This window comes from Euleptes europaea, chromosome 11, assembly GCF_029931775.1.
Source record: "Euleptes europaea isolate rEulEur1 chromosome 11, rEulEur1.hap1, whole genome shotgun sequence".
In the NCBI taxonomy this organism is placed as follows: domain Eukaryota; kingdom Metazoa; phylum Chordata; class Lepidosauria; order Squamata; family Sphaerodactylidae; genus Euleptes; species Euleptes europaea.
The window spans coordinates 38,774,149-38,797,477 of NC_079322.1; the positions used below are offsets into that span (position 1 = coordinate 38,774,149).

General features: G+C 38.8%; 1 protein-coding gene across 1 annotated transcript in view; it reads left to right on the forward strand.

Moving 5' to 3' along the window:
* TBC1D5 (TBC1 domain family member 5) overlaps positions 1–22,859 on the forward strand; it is a 197,287-nt gene extending 174,428 nt beyond the window's left edge. Inside the window, exons 18-22 of the mRNA XM_056858020.1 lie at positions 8,819–8,918; positions 15,402–15,481; positions 17,218–17,394; positions 21,599–21,609; positions 22,575–22,859. Coding sequence (XP_056713998.1) covers positions 8,819–8,918; positions 15,402–15,481; positions 17,218–17,394; positions 21,599–21,609; positions 22,575–22,854 — 648 coding nt within the window. The 3' untranslated portion in view covers positions 22,855–22,859. The remainder of the gene's footprint in view (positions 1–8,818; positions 8,919–15,401; positions 15,482–17,217; positions 17,395–21,598; positions 21,610–22,574) is intronic.
* Positions 22,860–23,329: the final 470 nt, after the last annotated feature.

Genomic DNA, 23,329 nt, shown 5'->3' on the forward strand with positions numbered 1-23,329 from the left:
TGAGCCTCGAGGGCCAAAAAACAGGGCATATAGGCCAAGGCCTTCCCTAATGCTGCCATAATGCTGCCTCCTAGTACTAGTATTAAGAGGTTTCCTGCCTCTGTAGATGAAGGTTCCCTTTACTCACCATGGGTAGTTGATATTGATGGATTCTCCTACATTAATCTGTCTAAACCCTTTTAAAGTCATCTGTACTTGTAGCTATCACTACATCCACTGGCAGTGAATTCCATAGATTAACTGCTCTGAGTAAAGAAGTATTTCCTTTTGTTTGTCCCAACAACTTCATTGGGTCTCCCTGAGTTCTAGTATTATTGGAGAAGAAGAAAAATCCACTTTCTCTACATAATTTTATAAACCAAAAGTTACATATGAGCTAACTGGTACTCTCAGTTTTATTTGGTTATGATCCATAATCTCATTTATGTAACTAGACTTTAAATAATATTTAATGTTATTAAACAATAACTATTAAATTACAGGAATGTTCTGTAATTTGGTAGTATCACTTATGCTTAGTTAGATTTTGTGACAATCCTGTAATACGTTTTCTGAGTAATTGATTTTAATATGGCCAGACCACACTTTATCTAGTTTAGTTTTCACCACAATTGAAAATAAATTTGAGGGGACAGGAGGAGGAGGAGGAGAGTGGTAGTGCATACAGTAATAGTTGCTTTATCATACATGTAATTCTGAACTTTAACCTTTGAAATTGGATGAAAAAATCCACACTAGGGGACCAAAGTATAGAAAGGGAAGATGTAGAACCCCCTCCTAAAAAAAAAAGAGGTGTGCACATCTACAGGCATCTCAATTTTGAAAAAAATACCAACCAAGATCTTCTGAGGTTAGCATTATGGGGCTGCTTAGCAACTATATGCAATAGGGGCTGAGGGGAAGGAAAAATGCAGCAGCGGTGGGAGGTTTGGATTGGAGAAGTAGTGATGGGAGGGAAGTAAGCAAGAGGAGAAGACCTCAGGGGATGGGATTTCTCCTCCCCATAAACAAAGTCTGCCTAGAAAATGTCGGGATGTGACATCACCCCATGGGTCAAGAATGACCCGGTGCTTGCACAGGGGACCTTTACCTTTAAAACTCCTTGGTAGTCCTCCCTCTTGTTTTGCCCTTTTTCTTAAATAAAACTAATCAAAAGAAAATACTAATAATATTAATCAAAATTATTTTGTGGGTCTCTTATTGCAACATTTTCAGATCACAGTTGTCCCACTGAAATATGTTGGAGAAAATACATCATGCAATTTGTCTTTCTTCCACAGTGGCAGCCCTAGATTTCCTAGAGTACATATCCACCATAAAAATATAACGTGAACTAGGTGGTATAGCCTGTAGTTATTAAAAGGGAGGAAAAGATGTGAATAACAGTTGAATAGTGATCTATAAGATCTGTGGTTTACATTAAAATGAAATGGTTGTGAATTATAATCAAGCAGGATGTCAAGAAGAAATTAATCTTCATTTTCACTTCTTTAAAGTGTGAAATGGTGGATGAATAACTAATAGCTGTTAAATCTAGGGAAAGGATTGAATTAAAGCAGGCAAAGAAGTTTTTATGAGTAACAAATGAAAGAGTACTTCTGTGATGGGTACCTTCCATGAAGCATAAGCAACCTTTGTGTCTAAGTGTCTGTGGTCAATGTGGTTGATGCCTTATCTAAGCCATTACCTATTCATAGTCCTTCTGAATATAGCCTTACACGGTTTGGGACCATCGTACCTGCGGGACCGCCTCTCCTGGTATGCCCCCCAGAGAGTTTTACGATCTGTGAACAGTAATTTACTGGTGGTCCCTGGCCCGAAGAATGTGCGGCTGTCCTCAACAAGGGCCAGGGCTTTTTTGACCCTAGCCTGGTGGAATAGTCTTCCTGGTAACATCAGGGCCCTGCGGGACCTTAAGGAGTTCCACAGCGCTGTAAAACGGAGCTATTCCACCAGGCTTATAACTGAGGACAGCCGCAAGAAGATCCATCTTTACTGGCCTCCCCATCCCGCCCCCATCTTGAAATCTGGGGGGCTGACCTGCTGACATTTGTTGCTGTGGCACCTAGGTTTAGTTCCGGCCATCTGAGTAGGGTTTTAATGGTTTTAATTATTATGGTTTTAAGGATATACTGGATTTATATATTGGATGTATTTATGTTTTAATTATTGTTATCCGCCCTGTGCCTGGCTTGCTGGTGATGAGGGTGGGTTATAAATTTGAAATAAATAAATAAAAATTAAAAATAAAAACATGTGGCTCTTTTCTCATGCAATGGCTGCTGACTGGGCTGGGTTGTCAGAGGAAATTCCTACATACTGAGCAGAGCACTGAGTAGCATATTCAGGTGGGAGTGAAGTGAATGAAGCTGGTGATTGGCTCACGCCCTAAATATTGATCAAATCTTCATCCAGTGCCTAATTGCAAGATGGCAAATAATTATTACTACTCTGCATAACTGAATTAATCAAAATCAAAGCCAAAATATGATCAAATTGATACAAAAGTACTTTTTGTTATGTAATTATAGAAGTCTTACTTCTCTAATGGTTTTCTTGCCTGATGATGCAAATAGGGCCTCAGTTTGAGTAAGGAGAACCACAAAATTTAAAGAAGGATTTCATGCAATGGAGGAAAAGATAGAGGTCTTACATTCATGAATGAAAGAATAGGAGCATGACGAGTGATGTCACTATGGAGATGGAAGCTGTAGAACTTGATGAATTCTAGATGCAGTATAGAAAGATGACATGTTCCCTCACCTAGGGCTTGAGGAGGAGATTAGTATGAGATCCAAGGCTCAGAATGTTAGACCAAATGGAGTGGTTGAACACAACAAGGAACTCTTCAGTACAAGAGCTGTGGAGGAAAAATTGATGGAATGGACAGGATAAGAGAAATGCACGTTTTCAAGTACATACCGCTATAGATGGAAACTATAGCTGCTCAGGCTAAAACAAAGGATAAAGATGATGTATGGCAAGATGGTAATTGAACTTACATAATAAATTTCTAATCAAAAGGCAAATTACAGTAAAGCAAGGGACAAAACAAGCTATGAAGATTCCCATAAATGGAACATTTTAAAAATGGTAATTAATCACATGTAATGGAGTGCCTTGATGAAAATTAATCCTGCTTGCAGCCCTACAATTTCAAGTTTCTAAGCCTTCCTCATAAGCAAACGTTTTTCCTAACATCTTAATGTCAGTGTTATTATTTGTAAACATTTGCCTACACATAATTACTATACTTATGTGTTACTCCTTAAGTTGTGATCATAGTAATCATAGTTCTCCAGAAACCCAGTTGTGAGTGTGTACAAATGTGTATTTTAAAGAGATATAATAACACAATGGGTCCTGAACATCTAAAATAGGAATAGTATGTGAGTAAAGTTTTGTAGTTTTGAAGGGGCTTGGTTTCATCTGAACACAAGAAGCTGCCATATACTGAGTCAGACCATTGGTCTATCAAGGGCAGTATTGTCTACTCTAACAGCCAGCAGTTGTCCACTGAGGCCATCCCCATCTGTGAATATGTGTGTGTGTGTGTATTGTTTCTAGCCCTTGGCCAACATGTAGTCAACAGAAGTAAATGGCCAACATGCAGTGTTAATCTACATAAATCTGAAAGATTTGCCCTAAAATATATTAAGTGGCATCCCAAATGAATTAAATGGGGCCAGTCTGAGACTTGTTGCATGTAAGTCACATATACGTTTGAGAAGGTGCAGGAAAGAGCAACCAAAATGATCGGGGGCCTAGAGCAACTACCTTTTGAGAAGCGGTTAAAAAACTTAGAGCTATTTAGCTTGGAAAGAAGGCAATTAAGGGGAGACCTGATAGAGGTCTATAAAATTATGCATGGTATGGAGAGAGTGGACAGGGTTTTCTCCCTCTCTCATAATACTAGAATGTGGGGTCATCTGCTGAAGCTGGAGGGTGAGAGATTCAAAACAGATAAAAGGAAGTATTTCTTCATACAATGCATAGTTAAATTGTGGAACTCCCTGCCCCAGGATGTGGTGATGGCTGCCAACTTGGAAGGCTTTAAGAGGGGAGTGGAGATGTTCATGGAGGAGAGGGATATTTATAGCTACTAGTAAAAATGGATACTAGTCATGATGCATACTTATTCTCTCCAGGATCAGAGGAGCATGCCTATTATATTAGGTGCTGTGGAACATTGGCAGGATAATACTGCTGCAGTTGTCTTGTTTGTGGGCTTCCTAGAGGCACCTGGTTGGTCATTGTATGAACAGACTGCTGGACTTGATGGACCTTGGTCTGATCCAGCATGGATACTTTCTCTTGCATTGGCCGAACATATAGTGACTTTGCAAGCACTATCAGAACAGTCAACAATGTAAGAAGAAAGATCCATGTAATGTGTTAACATTTGAGTACATGCAACAATATAAAGTAAGGAACACATTCCCTCAGTATGGCAAACACTCATAGGTTTGCTGCTGATTTCTGCAAAACTAATGAGTTGAGGCCCTGACCTGGATGACCCAGGCTAGCCTGATCTTGTCAGATCTCAGAAGCTAAGCAGGGTGAGCCCTGGTTAGTAATTAGATGGGAGATCACCAAGGAATACTAGAAATGTTGTGCAGAGGAAGGCAATGGCAAACCACCCCTGTTAGTCTCTTGCCTTGAAAACCCTTCAGGGTTGCCATTGGTCAGCTGTGACTTGATGACTCCTTACACATACAGTGACTTGAGACAGGACAGGAAAACATTTATGAACAAACCGTTACTTAGAAAACCAAAAAATGGCCCACAGACCAGAAACTCTCAAGCTGCATTCCAGTTCTGAAAAAGGTGTCTAAACAACAACTGAACTATCACAAGATGGGAAGCAGCTCCTGCTGTCCTGCAGTAACATCAGAAGGTGCACCACTGGGGAAAAATCTTTGTGACGGACAAACACCACGAGTAAATAGAATACTTTGGCACAGAAAACATTGAGGAACAGATTACAGGCTAGTAAGAGTGAGGAGAAAGCGATGCACTTTTCTGAAATATTTAGTAATTAATATTTAAACAGAACAAAGCCCCTTCTAATTAAGGAGTTGGTAGAACCTGAAAAGAGGAGAGCCTTTATTGTGGCCCGGTTACAAGTGTCTCCATCAGAAGTTATTCAAGGTAGATATGGTAGTATTCCATATGGTCAACGGTTTTGCCCCTGTTCTGCTGACTAGGTAGAAGACCTGCCATGTGTTCTTTTCCACTGTGCCCTATACACCACAATACGACCTAGATTGATCCAGTGCATACCACAGGTGCTGGTCTCAGAAGAAGCGTAAGATTCTTGCTGGCTGATGTAAATTTACCTATTACACAGAGAGTGGCCTCTTTTTTCATTATATCTCTTAAACTAAGGGAAAGTTTTAATAGGCCTGATACAGGTAATATAATGGCTTGATATGGTCCACAATATCCTGGTAAATGATTTTAATGGGGGGGGGGTCTTTATTGCTTTATCTCAATGTGTAGTAGTAGATGTTATTGTGATATTGGATCAATACATGCTGTGGGTTGAATTTTTTTAGGGTGTAGTTGGATTGTTAAGGTTTGTGACCACAACATGAATAAATTTGATCTCGATCTAGTAATTAAAATAAAATTGTACATTTCTGTTCCCCCACCCACAGTAGTTCCTATACTTTTTGGTTCAGGAAACTATATACAATGAATTGCTTATTTTTAGTAAAGAGGGTGTTACTGTAATAATTACTATGAGGTTTTTTTAAAAAAAAATCTATTATGTACTGCAGTAAGAATTGCTTGTTGTATGGGCTAGCCTGCTGCTGGCACCAAAAGTGTAAACATTTTTTAAACATCACTAGAAAATTGGTACGTTAAACTTTGTGTATAAGTTTGTTAGTGGCAGAGCCCACCAAATATAGAAACTAAATATTGCAGAAGAATGGAAACATGAGATGCTCTATTCTTACCCATAATAAGATTGTGTGAATGACGTGAGAGGAAAAATTAACTTTGTGCGGTCACCAGTCTACCATGCACTTGGCAGCTTATAATAATTTTGTGCTGTAATTGACATGAATAATGAGAAGGTGCACATGGTCTGCGTTTTGTACATAGCTAGGCCTTTTTATGCCCGTCCATTTTGGCATGTTACAATGGCGCTAAGTTAAACTAATATGACAACACTGTTTATTTTCAGAGAGCTTAATAGGAAATATGCTTCCCTAGTTACACAACTCTATTGCATTTGTGCCGTTAACATATTATTGCAGTAGGTGTTGGTTCATTTCATCTCATGCAGCAAAAGCTATCTATACTATTTTTGAACAAATGATATCAGTTTCAGATAACAATTTTAATTACTTCACCTCTATAATCCTTACCACTCTAGGCTAGTATTAATATCTGTACAAGCTGGAGAACCCTTGAGAAATTCCAGGAAGGAGAGGGCAATTTGGGAATCCCATCCCCAAATGTCAGCTTCTGGGATTTCCCTAAGTTCTCTATTTCCCTTCTGTCCTCCCCCTTTTCCCCTTTGATGGTCTTTCAAGTACTCTCAGGATTCTTTGCTCCTAGAAAATATGCAATACTCATCTTGCTGTTGGTGGGGGGTATTTATTTTTCTTTTGGTTGGTTTAGAAATGTATAGATTTCTGCATACTCGTGGAGTCCTCCAAGTATGTAGAATTCCTGCCATATCTGAGAATGGCCTGGTGTGAACCCCCAGGACACTCTGGTATTTAGCATGGTATGGAATAATTGTTAAATTACATGAGTAGTCTACAATAAATAAATAAATAAAATGAGTAGTCTACAATAAATAAAATACATCTCAACTTACATTGCTGACATAGAGTTATTTATTACTTTCTCTTAATCCAGTTCGCTTTTGGATTTGATTCAGGGGTTGCAGGTTTCTGAGTTTTCTAGAGTTGTAAATGTATGGGAGGTACTTTCTGCAAATGAACTTCCCAGAAGTGGTGATTTCTTCTTCTTTTTTTCTTCAATGCAGAGATCTTATAGTTGAAGTTGTACCTTCTTTAGTTGTTTCAAGAAGGTTTTGCCTTCTTGTGTTATTATGACTGCTAGCGAGTCTTTCTAGCTATGTAAGATATACAATGCTAGGTAGCACTGTTGTAGTTATTCTTCAGCTGTTTAGTTACATCGTTTCTGATGTACTATAGTTTTACTTTCAAGCCTAGCACCTTTTGGCCAAAGGACGCTGAATGCTTCTTTATCTAATACTACTGTTTCTCACCAGTTACAGAAGCTAATGATTTCCAAAAGCTTTCCATTACTTACTGTCAGTTCTTAGCTGAGAAACATTTTTCTGGATTCATGTCACATCCTCTGTTAATTACCTTGGCAAGTGGTTATAGTTCACAGATAAAATACAACCAGCACAAGGCACCTTTTGCTGTAACTACTACTCCCTGTTGATCTAGTTAATAGCAAATCCAAATTAGGGATCACTCCTATGTTGCAAATTTACTGAGTCATTGATAGAACAGTTGTATTAAATCTGTTATCCCTAACACCAGATTTGGAGGATGAAACAGGACCCTTAACAGTATTTTCTAAATAGTAGATCACCTTGCCACATTGAAAGCAGCTTCTGATACCCCTGAATCTTAAAAACAGCTTCTGTTATAGCACAAAGCAGCTTCTATTGGGAAATACCCAGTCTAACCCATATATATTCCTGGCATTTCCCTGGGCTAGGCCAAAGTCTAGAATCATCTTTCCATCTGCTTAATCGCATCTAAATCTAGAATTCTGTGCAAATCCTAATGAAAGTTGGTTGTTTTGTGCTTTTAAAAATCTGACCATTAAACTGTGTCTGTGTAGCACTATAAATATTCTGCTGTCCTATTTCCACACAAAGAATGCTGTGAGGTCATTGGAAAAGCATTAGAAGTATGAAGGGTAAGTTAGTAAGCTGACGTCTTAATAGCTAAGAAAGCTGTAGTTAATTTAATGCCACTAAATCATGAATACCAAATATAACACATTTTACAATCTAAGCCATCTGTACATTGTAACAAAGCACAGATGATAGATAATCTAGAAGAAATGAAGAATAGAGTAATAATTTCTGGAATAGACATTAAACATGTAAGTGACCTTACAATCTAATGTATGAAAGGAATACAGACACAGAAAGGGATCAAGATATTTTAGAGCCTGAGACAGAAGATCCAAATGGCATTCCCCCATCCCCTTACCAACCACCCCATGATTTAAAACAATCATAATAACAGATAATTTTCTACCCTTTATGAGTACCGTAAAGTCTGCCTCTTGACATAGGCAGCTTCGTAATGCCTTTCGGTAGGGCAACTGATGTATCTCATCAATTAAAGGGGCTCTGTAAACCCAGAAGTTGTATAGAGGATGTCCTGGTTGAATTATCCTGAAAAGTTGACACATAACTGTAAAGAATTCATATTTTGCAGGTACATCTATAAGAAGCTGGAGAAAATTGACAGTGCCATCTGAAACAGAGTTACACCTAAGTCCATTGAAGTCAATGGGCTTAGAAATGTGTAACTCTGTTTAGGATTGCCCTGTAATTGTCCAAAGACTATTGGTATAAAAAATCTTGGATGGGGTTGCTTTAAAGAATCTGATGGATCATTGTCAGCCACAATGAAGATGGGAGAAACTGTTTAAAGATTTGGTGGACGTTTTTGAGCTTTTCAAATGAAAACCATATCTACTCATCAGACGGAAAAGTAGTATTATAAATCCTTGTGCAATTTTTTGTCAGTGCTTTTATATTGTCATTAAGTAAGGCTTTTAAATATTTCCTTCTTAATTACAGGAAGAAGAACTAGATGCCCAAATTTCATTTCTCCAAGGACAACTGAATGAACTGGAGGCCATGTGCAAATACTGTGCAAAGATGATGAACACACATCTGGGTAAAAGGATTTCTAGATGTTAAAACACTGTAGGGCCAGATCCCTCCGACTCATTCCACTAACTTCCCCCTTGCTTTTTTTCTTTATTTTACAAAACTACTTCTTGACAAACAATGAAATATAAATTCAACTTTACATTTGTTTATATACAATGAGATTAAACAAGCAAATCTCTCTAAAAAACTACATAAAGGTCTCCAGTCCAATTTCATTCCATTTTTTTTATAGTTTTCGCTTGTTGTCATGCCATTAATTTTGTCATTTTTAAGACATCATAGATTTTTATCAGCCATTCTCTTTTAGTGAGCACAGAGTAGTTTTTACAGCGTCTCACACAACCGGTGTGTGCAGTTGTTATAAGGCTGCATCTTTCAACATCTTTGGCACAATTCTTATATAATTTAAAAGAAAGATTTCTGGTTTTAATGGGATTCTTCTCTTCCAAATTTCTTCTACCACATTTTGTATGATTTCCCTAAAACATTTTGCACTATAACAGGTCTACCACATGAGAATGAGATTTAATGTGTTTGCTATATAGAACCAACATTTTCCTGATATCTGCCTTTTCATTTTTGACAGTCTCCAGAGCAATGAATACCGATGATTTACATTTTAAAGCAAGTCTCCGTAATAGATAAGCTTAGTGAAAAAGATATAAAAGTCCAAATCCTCATCACTTAATGCATATCCTAAATCCTTATTCTATTAATCTTTATAATTCAAATCAACTGGGACATTTAATCCAGTCGTTACTTGACAGATTTTGGGCTTTCCCTTGAGTTATTACCAAGATTTCATATTCAGACAACACTTTCCTTATCCTCTTGAAACTACTAAATCCAAGGGGGGGAAACTGGTAGGCTGAAAATTTGGAATTGTCTCTGTAAAAAAACCCTAACAGTTTGGAATATACATTTTTTTTTCTGATCCAAAATTATTACTTATGAAAACTCTTGATTGCAAATGGTACCCAGTTGGGTTTTTTGCTATACACTAGGGGTTGGTAACTTTCCCTAGTTATTTTATTTGCCGAGTGCTTAAATGTTTATAATTAAATCTGTCCATATCTATGTAAAAAACAATCTTTGGCAAATCATCTAATTATATGATTGAATGTCAAAACATTGCTACAGGATTTAGCAATTCACATGAATTTATCAGTCCCCTGTTTTAGGTAACTAACAGCGCATTCCTGAAAGGAATGCCTGCGCTGCCTCCTAAGGAGGTTTCAGCACTGCCAAAAAAACCCATGCAACCCTATTGCACGGGAGATACGCCAGCAAAAAGCAAGTGATGTATCTCAACAAAAAAAGGGGGGCGTTCCTGAGCGCCGGCACCGGAACACCCCAGGAATGCCTCCCAGCTCACCTCCGAGTCCTGTGCCGGCGGCCAGAGGCCAGTGGGAGGCTGCGGCGGCTGCCAGACCCAGCGCTGCCGCCACGGCAGCCAGGGACCGATAGCCGGGCCTGCACGCTGGCACTGGGGCCACTAACACCGGCGTGTGCCTTCTGGGCGCCGTTGCTGTGGGCCCCAGCGCCTGCAGAGGCTTTCGTCGGCCTCCTAAGGACTTTGGTAAGTGCTGCCAGCACATTTCAGGAATGCACTGTTAATGGTTTTCTATCCTTTGTAGATGTTAAAGAATAGACATATTATCAAAATACTGTTAGAAAATGTTTGAAAATACTGTTGGGAATACGGTTTATTTTTCACTTTTAATTCTGAATGGATGTTGATTTTTCACTTTTGATTTTTCACTTTTAATACTGATTTTTTACTTTTAATACTGAATGGATGCTGAAACATTTTATCACTAAAAGCCCTCTGACCGTTTCACATTCAGAAAACCACTGACACTGAGAAGGCCTATGATGATCATTTGGTGTCAGAGCTTTTTATCAGCTCTTGGACTTCAGATCAATACTGTTTACACTGTATATTTTAATGGCTTTTTCATGCAAGTTTGTTCTTATGACCCTGGACAGATATTAGGAGAGGTGAACATAAATCATGGGACAATATTTTTGTGACCTACAACAGAATTTAGAAAATGCATTGTACATTGCAGAAAGTGTATAGTGCTCTTACCACCACGTGTTACTTTTCTGTCTTCTGGTTAGTCATTTTGTCACTGCTTCTCATAATGTGGGTAGGAGATGAGTTATAAAAATGATATATGGATACAAGTACTGAAGCCATTTGCAATTATAGAACTTTTTTTGGAACTAATACTGAAATAATGTTGAAATATACAGGCTATTTCTGTTAACCAAGATAAGTTACATGGGCTGTTGATCAATGATGTGCAATGTCTTTAAATCACATTTCCAATCTGGCACATTTCAAGATGCTTAAGCAGCTGTAATCTTGTTTACCGATCTCACATTCAGTAACTTTAGCATAATTAACTGAACGTCAGATTCATTTTTATCTGATATTCCACAATTAGGAAAGTAATTTGTTAAAAAAATATGTCCAATTTTTCATGTCTCTACATGATGACAAGATACTACTTCTACTCAAACATGCCAAATCGTAACCATGGGTTTGATCCAGAGGCTGCCAAAATTATAATTGTGTTTCCTGGAACGTGAAGGAGGAAAAGATGAGTTAGAGCAGTAATTTTTGTTTGTGTGTTTATACAAAAGCTTCCTCATTAAGTGTTCATCCACTTCTTTTGCTGCACCACACAATGACAACATAATTATATATTTGGGACCTGTTTCTATGTTACTATGGAAATGAATTCTGTGCCTTGAATAATATAAATACAGCATGTGCAAGAATGATACATTGATTCTTGTGGTGAAGATTGATAAATGGGGAAAGGCTTTAGCTTTTGCAGTTAGTAAATTATAATGGGTGGAAAGAACTTTGAGATCACATTTCTTCCATTAATGACAGAGAAATTTTACTAGCTCTTGTACTTTCAGAAGAGCATACCTTTTATAACTACTGAGTAAATCCAATAATTCAGAAGGTCTGTAGAGACTTTGATGTATTTAGTACTGAGCGGAAGGTTCTAGATCAAATTGTCATTTTCTAGAATGGTACCGTAGCATGGTATGCTTGTATCTACTTGGTAAACTGCTCCTCTGTGTCATCCTGCTAAATGGCAAGGAAGTTTTATGTTCACCAGCTTCCAGAGATTTCTGATTGTTTGCAAGTGTAGAAAAAAAAAATCCCTCCAACCCCTCTCCCTTTCCCTAACAGAGCCCCAAGGCATGGCAAATGGGTGCAGGGAAACTTTATTGAGGGGGCGCCTGTCTCCAAACAACTACCTTGTCTTGGCTGTTGACCAGCCTAGCTCCTCTCCACAGATGCTTGGCATGGTTCCTGTTGTGCAGTGGCTGCAGGCTTATCTGGCACCAACCACAGCAGCTCCCTCACATGCTGGAGGCATCCGCAACAGGCCCAGTCACTCAGCTTTGCAAATGACAATGGGTACAACATCTGTTTGGAAAAGCAGCAACAGCACATGAGGCATCAGCTGCAGGCCAAGGGCTACCTGCTGAACGCTTGCGTCGAGTGACGGTGCATCCTGTGGACTGGTGCTACCAGCCGGTAGCTACAATACATGGATGGTTAGCAGATTTAGGGGGAAAAACTTGATTTATAAAAATAGGTGGGGAAAAGACCCATTGATAAGTATTTCAGAGGATCTTTGGAGTAAATTTCACACCGTTATCAAAACAGCATCTGCCAATGTGGGGCAAGAGAGAATATATTTAAAATTATGTATAGGTGGTACCTTACTCCTGTGAGAGCAGCTAGATCTCACCTACGACTTCCAATAAATGCTGCTGATGTAACAGCAGCATAGGCACTGTCATACATATTTGGTGGCAGTGTCCACAAGCATGTAAATTCTGGACTGAGATTAATGAAATGGTAGGGTTTAGAATACCTCATGATCCCAAGATAGTGGTTCTTAGCATTTTTCCTGAAGGCATGCAGGAGAAAACAGAATGGTTACTTAAAAATCTCCTGATGGCAGCAAGGCAATTGCTTGCACCAGCCTGGAAGCAGGAAACATTGCCTGAATTAGATGCATGACCTCAAAAGATACGGCATATTGTTTAAATGGACAAAATGCCTCTGTATAAGAAAATGTGAGAAGGGGAAAGTGGGGCTCAGGAGAAATTAACTGAAAATTAGTATCCCTCTATTGCATTGGAATAAAAACAAAACTAAGAAACAGGTAAAAGAAACCATTCTGAAATAGATTTGATTAAGGACCTCCTAGGCACATCAGGATAATGAATATGATTATGGGTTGATTTAGAGTCAATTGGTGTCGTTACTTATTTTATTCCATTATCATTGTTTAGTTGCAACTGTCAAGTATACAATTAAAATTTATAATTGAATGTATCTGTCAATTTGTTTGTTTATACGTTGTGCTATGTCTCTTATTTGTAAGGGCAAAATGTAGGAGGAAAGGACCGTGTGCAACACTTAAACTCCTCAGAAGAAGAGCAGAATAAAAATATAATTGATTAATTGATTAATTAACCATTAATTTTCTCTATAGTAGGCAAATTGTGCGAGTTATTTGCCAACTCCTCATAGCTCTTCGGTCCTTTATATTTTTCCACAATTTTTCAATGTATTTCCCCCCCCTGGAATTTAACCCTCTTGCGTTTTGATTGAGAGAAATGTCAGTATACTCTACTGAACAGAGCAGGTTGCAAATTACAGCTTCTCCCTAGAAGTGCTTATCAAATTGTTGGTATTGTTCATTTTTACAGCCAGTGTGTCTGATTAAATTCTAACCTGTGTATGAAAAATCACTAGGAATATATCACCAACTGTTAGCCATTTATTTTGAAACAAAGGCATCTTTTGTCAGAGTAGACAAATTCTGAAGCAGATACATTAATTGCATATTTTGTGAAGTAGAATCATGGGTTTCATCTGCTTCTGGACAACACCAGGCATAACTCAAACAAACTATCTAGGACACAAAAACAGCAATTTGTTTGTCTTGCAAATAATGCATATGTCTCATATTCAGCTTCATGATATCCTTGTTCATTGTTCCAGCAAAGATGTTCCAAGCCTTTCTTCTGTTTTAATGCAGCTTATGCGATTTTTATTATTTTAAGATAGATATTACAGTTGATAACAACTACATCAGATAGGAAAAATGCTTCAAAGCAAAAATGTATACCAGATGGCCATTTTAGTCATATATGTAATACATGCCTTATTAATACAAATACAATCTCGAAATAGGGCAAAATGATAAAATGCTAACCCGCATTGCAGTATTTAAATGCCCATCTGCTGTTATTCCAGGTATTCTTGCATTCACTCATGATTATTTTACTCTGTTAATTCAGATGGCAATGAAATTTGATTGACAATGCGATAACTTGCACATATTCAGCCGCAATCTAAAATCCACTTGAATAAGAAAGCTGCTAGCTGTAATCAGAGTCTTTAGGTCACTTTAAACACATTCACCTGACATTGTGGTTAATGTCCCACCCCCTCCATATGTCAGTTACCAGTATATTTCTTTTACATGGTGGTTTGTTTAGACTTTCTCTTCTTTCCCACTGATTAGATTGTTTTGTTCCTTCCTTTTCTCTTATCAATAATGAGTTGTCCCTGCATCCTCTTTTATTTTTTTCCATGATTCACATGTTCTTGTTCCTTCCACATTCCCTGCTGGGAGGTATGTACCTCTTTTAAGCAGAGAATGGAAGGAAGCAGTCTTTCCACACTTCAGTGGACGTTCAGTATATAAATAATACACAATGGTAACTTACATGGATTCAGTCCCTCCTACACATCTTGTTCCATGAAGAATTCCCATAGGGAGAAGCAGAGATCTTTGAATATTTCAATCAGAATTTGAAAAATAAAAATTACCTATTGGAAAACATTAGCCAAATGAAAATAAACAGATCCTCCGATTAAGGTGAACAAGTAAAATTACTCTTAAAATCTGAGGCTGGAAAAGGAGAGAACTTCTAGATTATATACACACCACAAACCATGATTAAATTTTGGCTGTTGTGCCATAAAAGAATTTACAAACTCTAGACCCAACCATTGTATCAATCATCAGTGCATACCTGATCAGGGATTGAAAATGTGAATGGAGATTTCCAGTGAGCCAGAACATAGGAGTTCTTCTGCTGACCGGGTCTTGGGGAATTATCAGGTGTGACTGAGAACAGGAAAAAATGTGCCCATTCCAGGTCATTGCTGTGCTGTGACGTGTGGCTTGTCCTGGTACTAGAGTAGAAACCATGTTTTCTTTCCTGCTTCACCATCAAATCTCTATGTAGCATGGTATATGGAAATCTTGAACAACGACTGTGAAGATTTTTAGAGGGTTATCTCATTATTAGGTACATACAATAAAGGTTAAAAAGTATATGTTAGCCATCTGTGTTATTATGTGGCATTTATTCTGGTATGGGCATGTTATCCTGGTGATCTCTTATTAATTGTGTTTTGGTGTTGCAGGAAATATTCAGGAAGTCATACTGCAGGAGCACTTGGAGAAAGAAGATGAGATTCTAGTTTCCCTGGCCGCACTGAAGCAGGTATTGTGTTAGACAGAATGAAGATGTTTTGTTTGATACACATGTGTTACGAATTTCTATATTAATTGCTAATTATTATGCAGAAAGATTGCCATTTGGGTACCTCTCTCCCCATGCCAATGCTAAAAGCCATGGAAGCCGCTCAAGTATTGTCTCTGACTTGCTCTGTTTGGAAACCAGGAAAAAGTGTCCTGGACCTTGCTTCAGAGCTATACCACGGCAGCTAAAACATGATGTACAGTTGGGAAATGGCTCTGACATCCAAACTGAGTGAAACAAACTGTGGTTTCCTTTTCTTGCTTCCCAACCAAGTTTCTAATTCACAGCTTAATCCTGGTTTGCAGTGAAGAGAACGAACTACAGTTTGTTGTCTTGGACATCACAACAAAATTCAGTTAGCACTTCAGTTTCTGCACTGCACATGGGGGGAGGGGGAGCACAAGAGACCAAGGATTTCCTCGCTTGTTTTCATCACAGACAAACTGAGATCATTCTATGATGCCTGGATGCATAACTGAATGCATGAAGTGTATGTCAACTGAGAATCTCCTGTGTACCAGCTTCATGTGATAAAGATTACAGAAAGTATTAGTGGCTTACCCAATACACTGGGATCCCTTTCCGCTGGAAACATGCCACAGTATGATTACCTTGGACTTTTCCATTTGGTTTGATCTGATATCTAGACCAAAGATACTTACCTAGTAGCCAAGTGAGAGATGGGGAAGTTGATTTAATTTTAAATAATGTGTTCTGTTTGTAATCTATTAATCTTTGTCTTTTATATTATGTAACCTGGCATAAATCAAGGGTCAGGAATAAGGTAAAGCTTGTAAATAAGCAAATCTGCTATTACTTTTGGTGCCTTAACTCTCCCCTGTACAACAGGTGATAAAATAAAAATGTTCTCATTAGTAAGATAGAATACCAATATGGTGCAATCCTGTGGGATCTTAGGCATTGTTGCCTCTCCCTGAGATCTTGCAAGTCCTCCCCACAAGCCCCCTAATGTCTTGTATGGCGGCAAACCTTTCCTGCCCTACCTGCTATCACTGAAAGATGCATTGTGGGGGGACTCTTTTAATCACACATATTGATATGCAATATGCATTGCAGTTGTGCATTCAGTGGGAATATTAGTTAGAATCATAGAATCATAGAGTTGGAAGGGACCACCAGGGCCATCAAGTCCAACCCCCTGCACAATGCAGGAAATTCACAACTACCTCCCCCCTCCACACCCCTAGTGACCAGAAGATGGCCAAGATGCCCTCCCTCTCATCATCTGCCTAAGGTTACAGAATCAGCATTGCTGACAGATGGCCATCTAACCTCTTCTTAAAAACCTCCAGGGAAGGAGAGCTTACCATTTCCTGAGGAAGCCTGGATCTGCTGGATCTGGATCTGCTGTTTTGCAATTTGTTAGTACTGTGTAGGCTGGCCCCGGAAAAGGCTTTAATCACTACACTGTGACATACGTCAATGCTTTAATTACATCTGGGGGAACTGGCATACTTGTTTCTTTTAAATACATTCTATATATCTTGCCATCCTTGCTTGGATGTTTGGCGACAGTCTGATGTTTTAACTATGAAGCACAGTTATAACTTTTTTAAGATTCCTTGAGCAGTTTAGGCAATCGATGGGTAAGAAGGTTGTTTGCGCCTTTAAGTGGCAGATGTTAGATGCAGCTCAAGTATCTCTCCCCCTTCCCCTTCTGCCTCCTTGACAAATAGATCAAAGATATTCTGAAAGGTTCCCTGCGTTTCAATCAGAGCCAGCTGGAGGCCGAGGAGAATGAACAAATCACAATAGAAGATGATCACTACTGTTCCATCAATCAGAGCAAGGGGGCCGGCGATTCTGCAAAAGAGCTTTCTGTCACAAAGCGGTTCCTCCCTCCAGTGGAGCAGGTAAAGTGTACGTGCTTTTAGAAGGATGTGGGGGTACTTTCTGCATTTTTATAGCTCAGAAGATAACATTTCTGTCCTTTGTGTATTTCCTCGTGAGCAAGGCCATCTGAGTTCAAGGCAACATTCCTCAGAAAATATGGAACGAATTACAGCCTTAGAATTTTTTTCACTATTCAATATAGATTCAGTTTTTTTAAAAAAAAATCTAGCAATAGATAGAGCTTCAGCCTTCCTGTGTTGAATCTTTTGTGGGCTCTGTTCAGGTATTATTTTGTGAAACAATGGGTTCTGCTCACAGACAAAAGCACTCAAAGTGTGGTTTGCCTCAACAGATACTGGCTTGCCTACTTCTGTTCTGTTCAGCTGTCGGTAAACGGGAGTGCTCATGGGTGGTGCCAGAGACCAAACCAGGATTAAGCCAAACGTTTGGTGTTCATACATCATATAAAACCATAGTTCAGGTTTGGGCTTGATAGACCTTGGCTAACTATAGTTGGTGGAATGGCCTGTGTTCGGACAGTCACATGAACCAATTACAGCATGGTTTCACATTGTCTCAGAAGCCATAAAGTTTACATTTCTTTTTTTACATTTCTTATTCCTTGTTTAGCCCAGTTTATTCCTTACTAGCTAGCAGAATGGAATCCTATTCTAATTGCAAAAAATTCCACTCTTTTGAAATGTTTATCATGAGGTTGCTTCCTACTTTTCATGTCTACACAGTTTTTTTAGAAACATGAATGCTATGCAATGTTGTGAAAATCCAGTTGCATCTTTAAGACTTAACTGATTGAATATTCCAATAGAAAGGTCTTTCACGGTTGAAGACAAACTTTTTCTCTGTCCTCTAGAATGCAATAGCAATTGATGAGCTACATGGCACCGCTGTGTTGTGTTCAAGAGCCTAGTCTCTTTGACCCACTTCTCACTGTCAACCACTTGGGATTTCTCATGAAATCAGCCCCCATCTTATTTAAAATATTATGTAGGGTAATAACACTTTTTTCATCATTACAGCCAGTGAGGATCTTCAAACAGTTGTAAAATTTTCTCAGAATAGATGTGAATATATCTGCCAAGTACCAGCACTAGTATTTATACCAATTATCTTGGGTAACTCTCATTCATTGCAAAATTTAATAAAAGATCCTTTTAGATTATGCCTATGATGAAGAGGCAACTATATGTGACAGTATTTTTATATTTGCTTTGTATTAAAATTATAGATTTTTATCCATTTCCCCAGTTTCAGACATGGTTAGGTATCATATTCTAGGTCGTGCTAATGAAATATTCTGGAGTTTTCTTTTTGCCTAAGCATGAAACTTTTTAACCACCTAAGATAGGACCTTTCCCTATCTCAATATACTGGAGAGGCCTTAATAAGGACATTTTTTCCTGCTTCTCTGAGAGTAGTTTAAATGTTAAAGTTACCTTATGCTGATCATGCCCCAGAAAGCAAACCCATCAGCAAACATCAAAAGCTGAAGGACTGACTGATTCCTCGTCACTTCACCCTGCATACCTTTTTCTATAAAATTTGGGATTAGTGCGCATGGTGTACAATTTTATCTGGGATCTACTAGTTTTCCGCTCACAGCAATCCAGACATGGTATAGATGGAGACTGTAGTAACCATGTTCTTTCACAGAAAAAAAATCACCTTTTTATGAGGACCTACTAAAATATTAGAAAACAATCAGAAAGTGTTTGAGATCTCCAGAGCTCTTCATCAGGTTCAATATCAATATAAAAACAGGAGGGAAGGGGAGAGAAATAGATATTTCTGGATAAATGTTTCAGGGAAGAAGCCCAGAATATACAGTGGGTAGAGTCTTAAAATGGAATATAGGACATGTCACAGATTTAATTGAATTAACTGGCCATTCAGTCTTTGAGAAAATAAAAGCCAGTTGTTTTCCCAGAAATAATTAGAACACACATAGTTCCTGTAAGGAAGAGTAACGACGGAATATAAGAATATTCTTATAAGAATAAGAATGTCGATGAAACCACTTATGGAAGTGAGAGAGAGACCCAGCACTAAACCTAATGATGCCTCATCATCATTCATTGGTAAATCCTACCCCTGTAGATCTTCTCAGTTTTAGTAGCAATTCAGCTTAGAATGCGGATGTGCGTTCGGGTATTTCCAGTCTGAATATATATCTGAAAAATATCTTACTGGTATTTTCCAGGTAAATTTGGGTGTCCTGATGGTATCTGGGATTTTTTTGGATACCAGGAAATGGGTCCTGAAAACTTCTGGGAACATATGGGAGTAACCAGGAATATTGGGAGCCAGCATATTAAAACTCTGAGGACTGTTTTTTCTTTAATTTTGTTGTGTTTTTGTGCCAGTGTCAGGACTTTGTATCAGCCTCCCAGGTTACTTTGGCTTGGATTCTGTGCTTTGAAATTAGTTCTGCAGGTCTTGCAAGTTGCAATATTGTTCTCTTTTATGTTGGTGTGATTTGGGTTCTCTGGTGTGACACTGGGTTGGATTCTCTGATTTGATGTTTGTTGGGCTTGCTTGAGCATTCCTTGTTAAATCTATTTGGCTTGGATTCTCTGGTTTGGCATTTGTTATGTTAAGCTTGCCACATTGTCCTGCGTGTCTCCTGCGATTTTCTGGTTCTGCATTGGTTGTTTGCGCTTATCCATTCAGTTTACTTTGGGAGGCTTTTGGCCCGTGGTTGGTTTGCTAGCTCTTGAGTGTTTGGATACAGTTTGCCCTGGAGAAAGCTTGGAATTCCACCCAGATAGGAAGCTCATAGGCTTTTTCTTCTGTCTGCTCCTTCATTCCTCTTTGTGCACTGCAGTTCTTTCCTGTTTCACAGCAAGGAAGTCTGCCAGTACAACCAAATGGAAAACTGTGGTTTGTGTTTGTCCCCAGCTAGAACTGGGAACCACAGTTTGGTTGTAGCTTCCAGCTGTGACTTGGAGAGCAAGCACTAATCATACATTACTAGCTTGGATTTAAGAGCAAACAATGGTTTGCCATGAAGGAAAAGTAGGGCACAGCACCATACGAAAGCAGGAGAAAGGAGCTAACAACCCCAAGCCTTGTTCACATTGGCCAAACTACCATGTAGCATTAGCTGACCCATTATCTTTTCTTTCTACTAGACTAGTGAGCAGTGGAATATGGTGCTGCCCTAATATTTAGAATTTGCACAGGAAGCAGACGTAAGCAAAACATATTTCATACCTTCAGTCTTAAGTGCCCAAAGGAGGTAATTCTATCAGAGGCAGCTTTCCTAACCCACTACTATGATCATAGGGGTTCTGTTATGGCCAGATGTTGGGATAGATAGCTATGGAAAAGGAGGCTGTCGTGTCACACTGAAAATCACCTAAAGGGGGTCCTCATTAGACCATTAAATCCAGAGTCTAAAAGTGTATTACTGTGATTGAAAAAGGCTACACAGGATGGAATTTATATATGGACTGACCAAAATATTTTCTTTCTGCTGAAGGTAGTACAAAATCCCTCTGTGATTCTTCACCTCCTGTTCTCATTTGATTTAAAAAACAAAAAAACAAATTGAGATGGGATTTGAACTGCTTCTGTGCTCCCCATAGAACGCTTTCCATCTGTCCAGCTACCTCACACTTCACGGATGGTGAAAAAGAAACACACATTCGTAAAACTTTTGCAGGCCATTTAAAAGTATTTTTGTTTGTTTGTTACTGTACCGTAGGTGGTCAGAATAGGTTTCCTCCTAGTAGCAAATACTCATCAGGAAAAATGTTCTGAGAAACCATATGGCACTGGGTGTAAGGTTGTTAACTTTCAAAGCTACTGGAAGAATAATTCTGTCATTTTTCATTTATTCAATGGCAGCGGCAGATGGGAGAAAACATGCTTCATGTCACTATGAGTTTTCCTGAACAGAAATTGGCAGAGAAAGGAGTACGGAGATATTTCACCTCTGGAAATATCAGCATTAGAAATACCAGTATATTCCAAAGAAAATTTATATTTTGGTAGGGAGATGAGTTGAGAAAATAATTGCATAGAAACTTAGATTTCTTATTTTAACCTGTTATTTTTAAAATATGTTATTGACAATGCTACAGTTAGCATTAAGCCTGATGTTCTTCACGCATGACATATTTCTACATGTTGGGATGGGGAAGGTGCACCATCATATGTAACAAAGCATGCAAATATTCAGTTCACCAGCATCACAGATTTGAGGTGGAGGGGGAGTAGAAAAAATGTCCTTAACACTGTAATCCTAAGTAGATAATTCACAGTGGGTAGCCGTGTTAGTCTGTTTGCAGTAGTCAAAAAGGGCAAGAGTCCAGTAGCACCTTAAAGACTAACAAAAATATTTTCTGGTAGGGTATGAGCTTGCGTGAGCCACAGCTCACTTCTTCAGATACAGCTAATATGTGAATCCATCGGTCTTTAAGTAGAGGAACAGTATGTAAATGTGAATAGCAGGCTTGATGGGATTAGGTGTGATATGCAGAAGAGTCTGTGATGTCCAGGGGAGAGATGGGTGTGGAGAAATCAGCATAGGTAATCCTAAGTAGAGTTACACCTTTCTGAATCCATTAAAGTCAGTGGGCTTAGAAGGGTGCAGCTCTGTTTAGGATTGCACTGTAAGTATTGTATATGTTATAGAACAGTCTTAACATATATAAACCCTTTGTGATTTGCAAGAGAGTCCTTCTTTACAGAACTCCCAAAGCGGAAAATAAATGAGTATTCAGAACATCAAGCTACAACAGATGGAGATATTTTGCCTCTTTTTTTATTATTAAAGATAAGTGTCAGACCCAGTTTAGATCAGGGCTATGCAGGAAGGGGCAAGCATTTTGACTTCTCTACCTCTGCATGTTTTCAGTGGTCAGGGGAAAACAACCCTCCACTTTGTCTTATTAACCTTGGAAGAAGAAAAGACAGGTGTGGGTCTTTTTTTCCTTCTAAGGCTCCTTGGAGGGTGGAGAGGTAGTTTCAAGAGGTAAAACTGTAGGATCAGTAGGAACCACTTTCCCCTTCCCAATTTAACACCAGTTTGGTCAGCAGCCTTGCACGCCTATAGTGTACTTAAAAAAAAAAAAAGCTGGGGAGATCCAGTCGTAGATCGATCATTGTGTCTGCTGTGATCCACTGGCTTACTCTAAATCTTTCATGTTTTTGTTTCATAGGATGTTTTTGACACAAGCGGCAGCTCTGACAACAAGCACAGCGACGACTATATCCTTGTTTCCAAAGAAGAGGAAGGAAATATTAGTGGTGCTCTTGAGCATGTGCAGACTGTCCCACCATGCAAGGAAGCGACCACAAAGAGCGAGGCTGCGTGTTGCTCTTCTTTAGCCTTTTCAGACCCACTGATGGGTTCCATGTCCGCCTCTTCTAGCAACCTCAGCTCCAGCCCCGATGATGACAACAGCAACAACAGCAAGGATTCTGACTTTACTATCGTGAGCCCCCTGGAAATTTAAGTCAGCTCTTCAGAAAAAGGCTATGAAGGTGGTTATGAGCATTCTTCTCATCAGCTGATGGTACCACAGGACTTGGGGACTTTGAATCTAGGGTGACTGCAGATTCATAAAGCCTAAATTTTCAGTCAAAGCACAGATGTGGTAAAAGCTATTCATTTCATTATTTTACTAGAATTTTTTTTTTTTTTTAGTAGGCTGTCATGACTGCCTTTAAAACATACACATGTTAATATCGTACCTGGCTACAGGTATGTTTAAGTTTATTTTGTCAGGAGCATCCTGAAAAACTGAACTTGTAGTCCCTCATCACAAAGTACCACATAACACATGATCTGATGAGGTTGACAGATGAACATCTTGCCCAAATATAAAAGCAGATATTGCTAAGTTATTTCATCTCAGGAGGGAGGAAAATACTTCTTCTACAATAGGGCAGTTAGAAAGTAAGAGAAGTATGTTTTTAAAGAGATTCAGA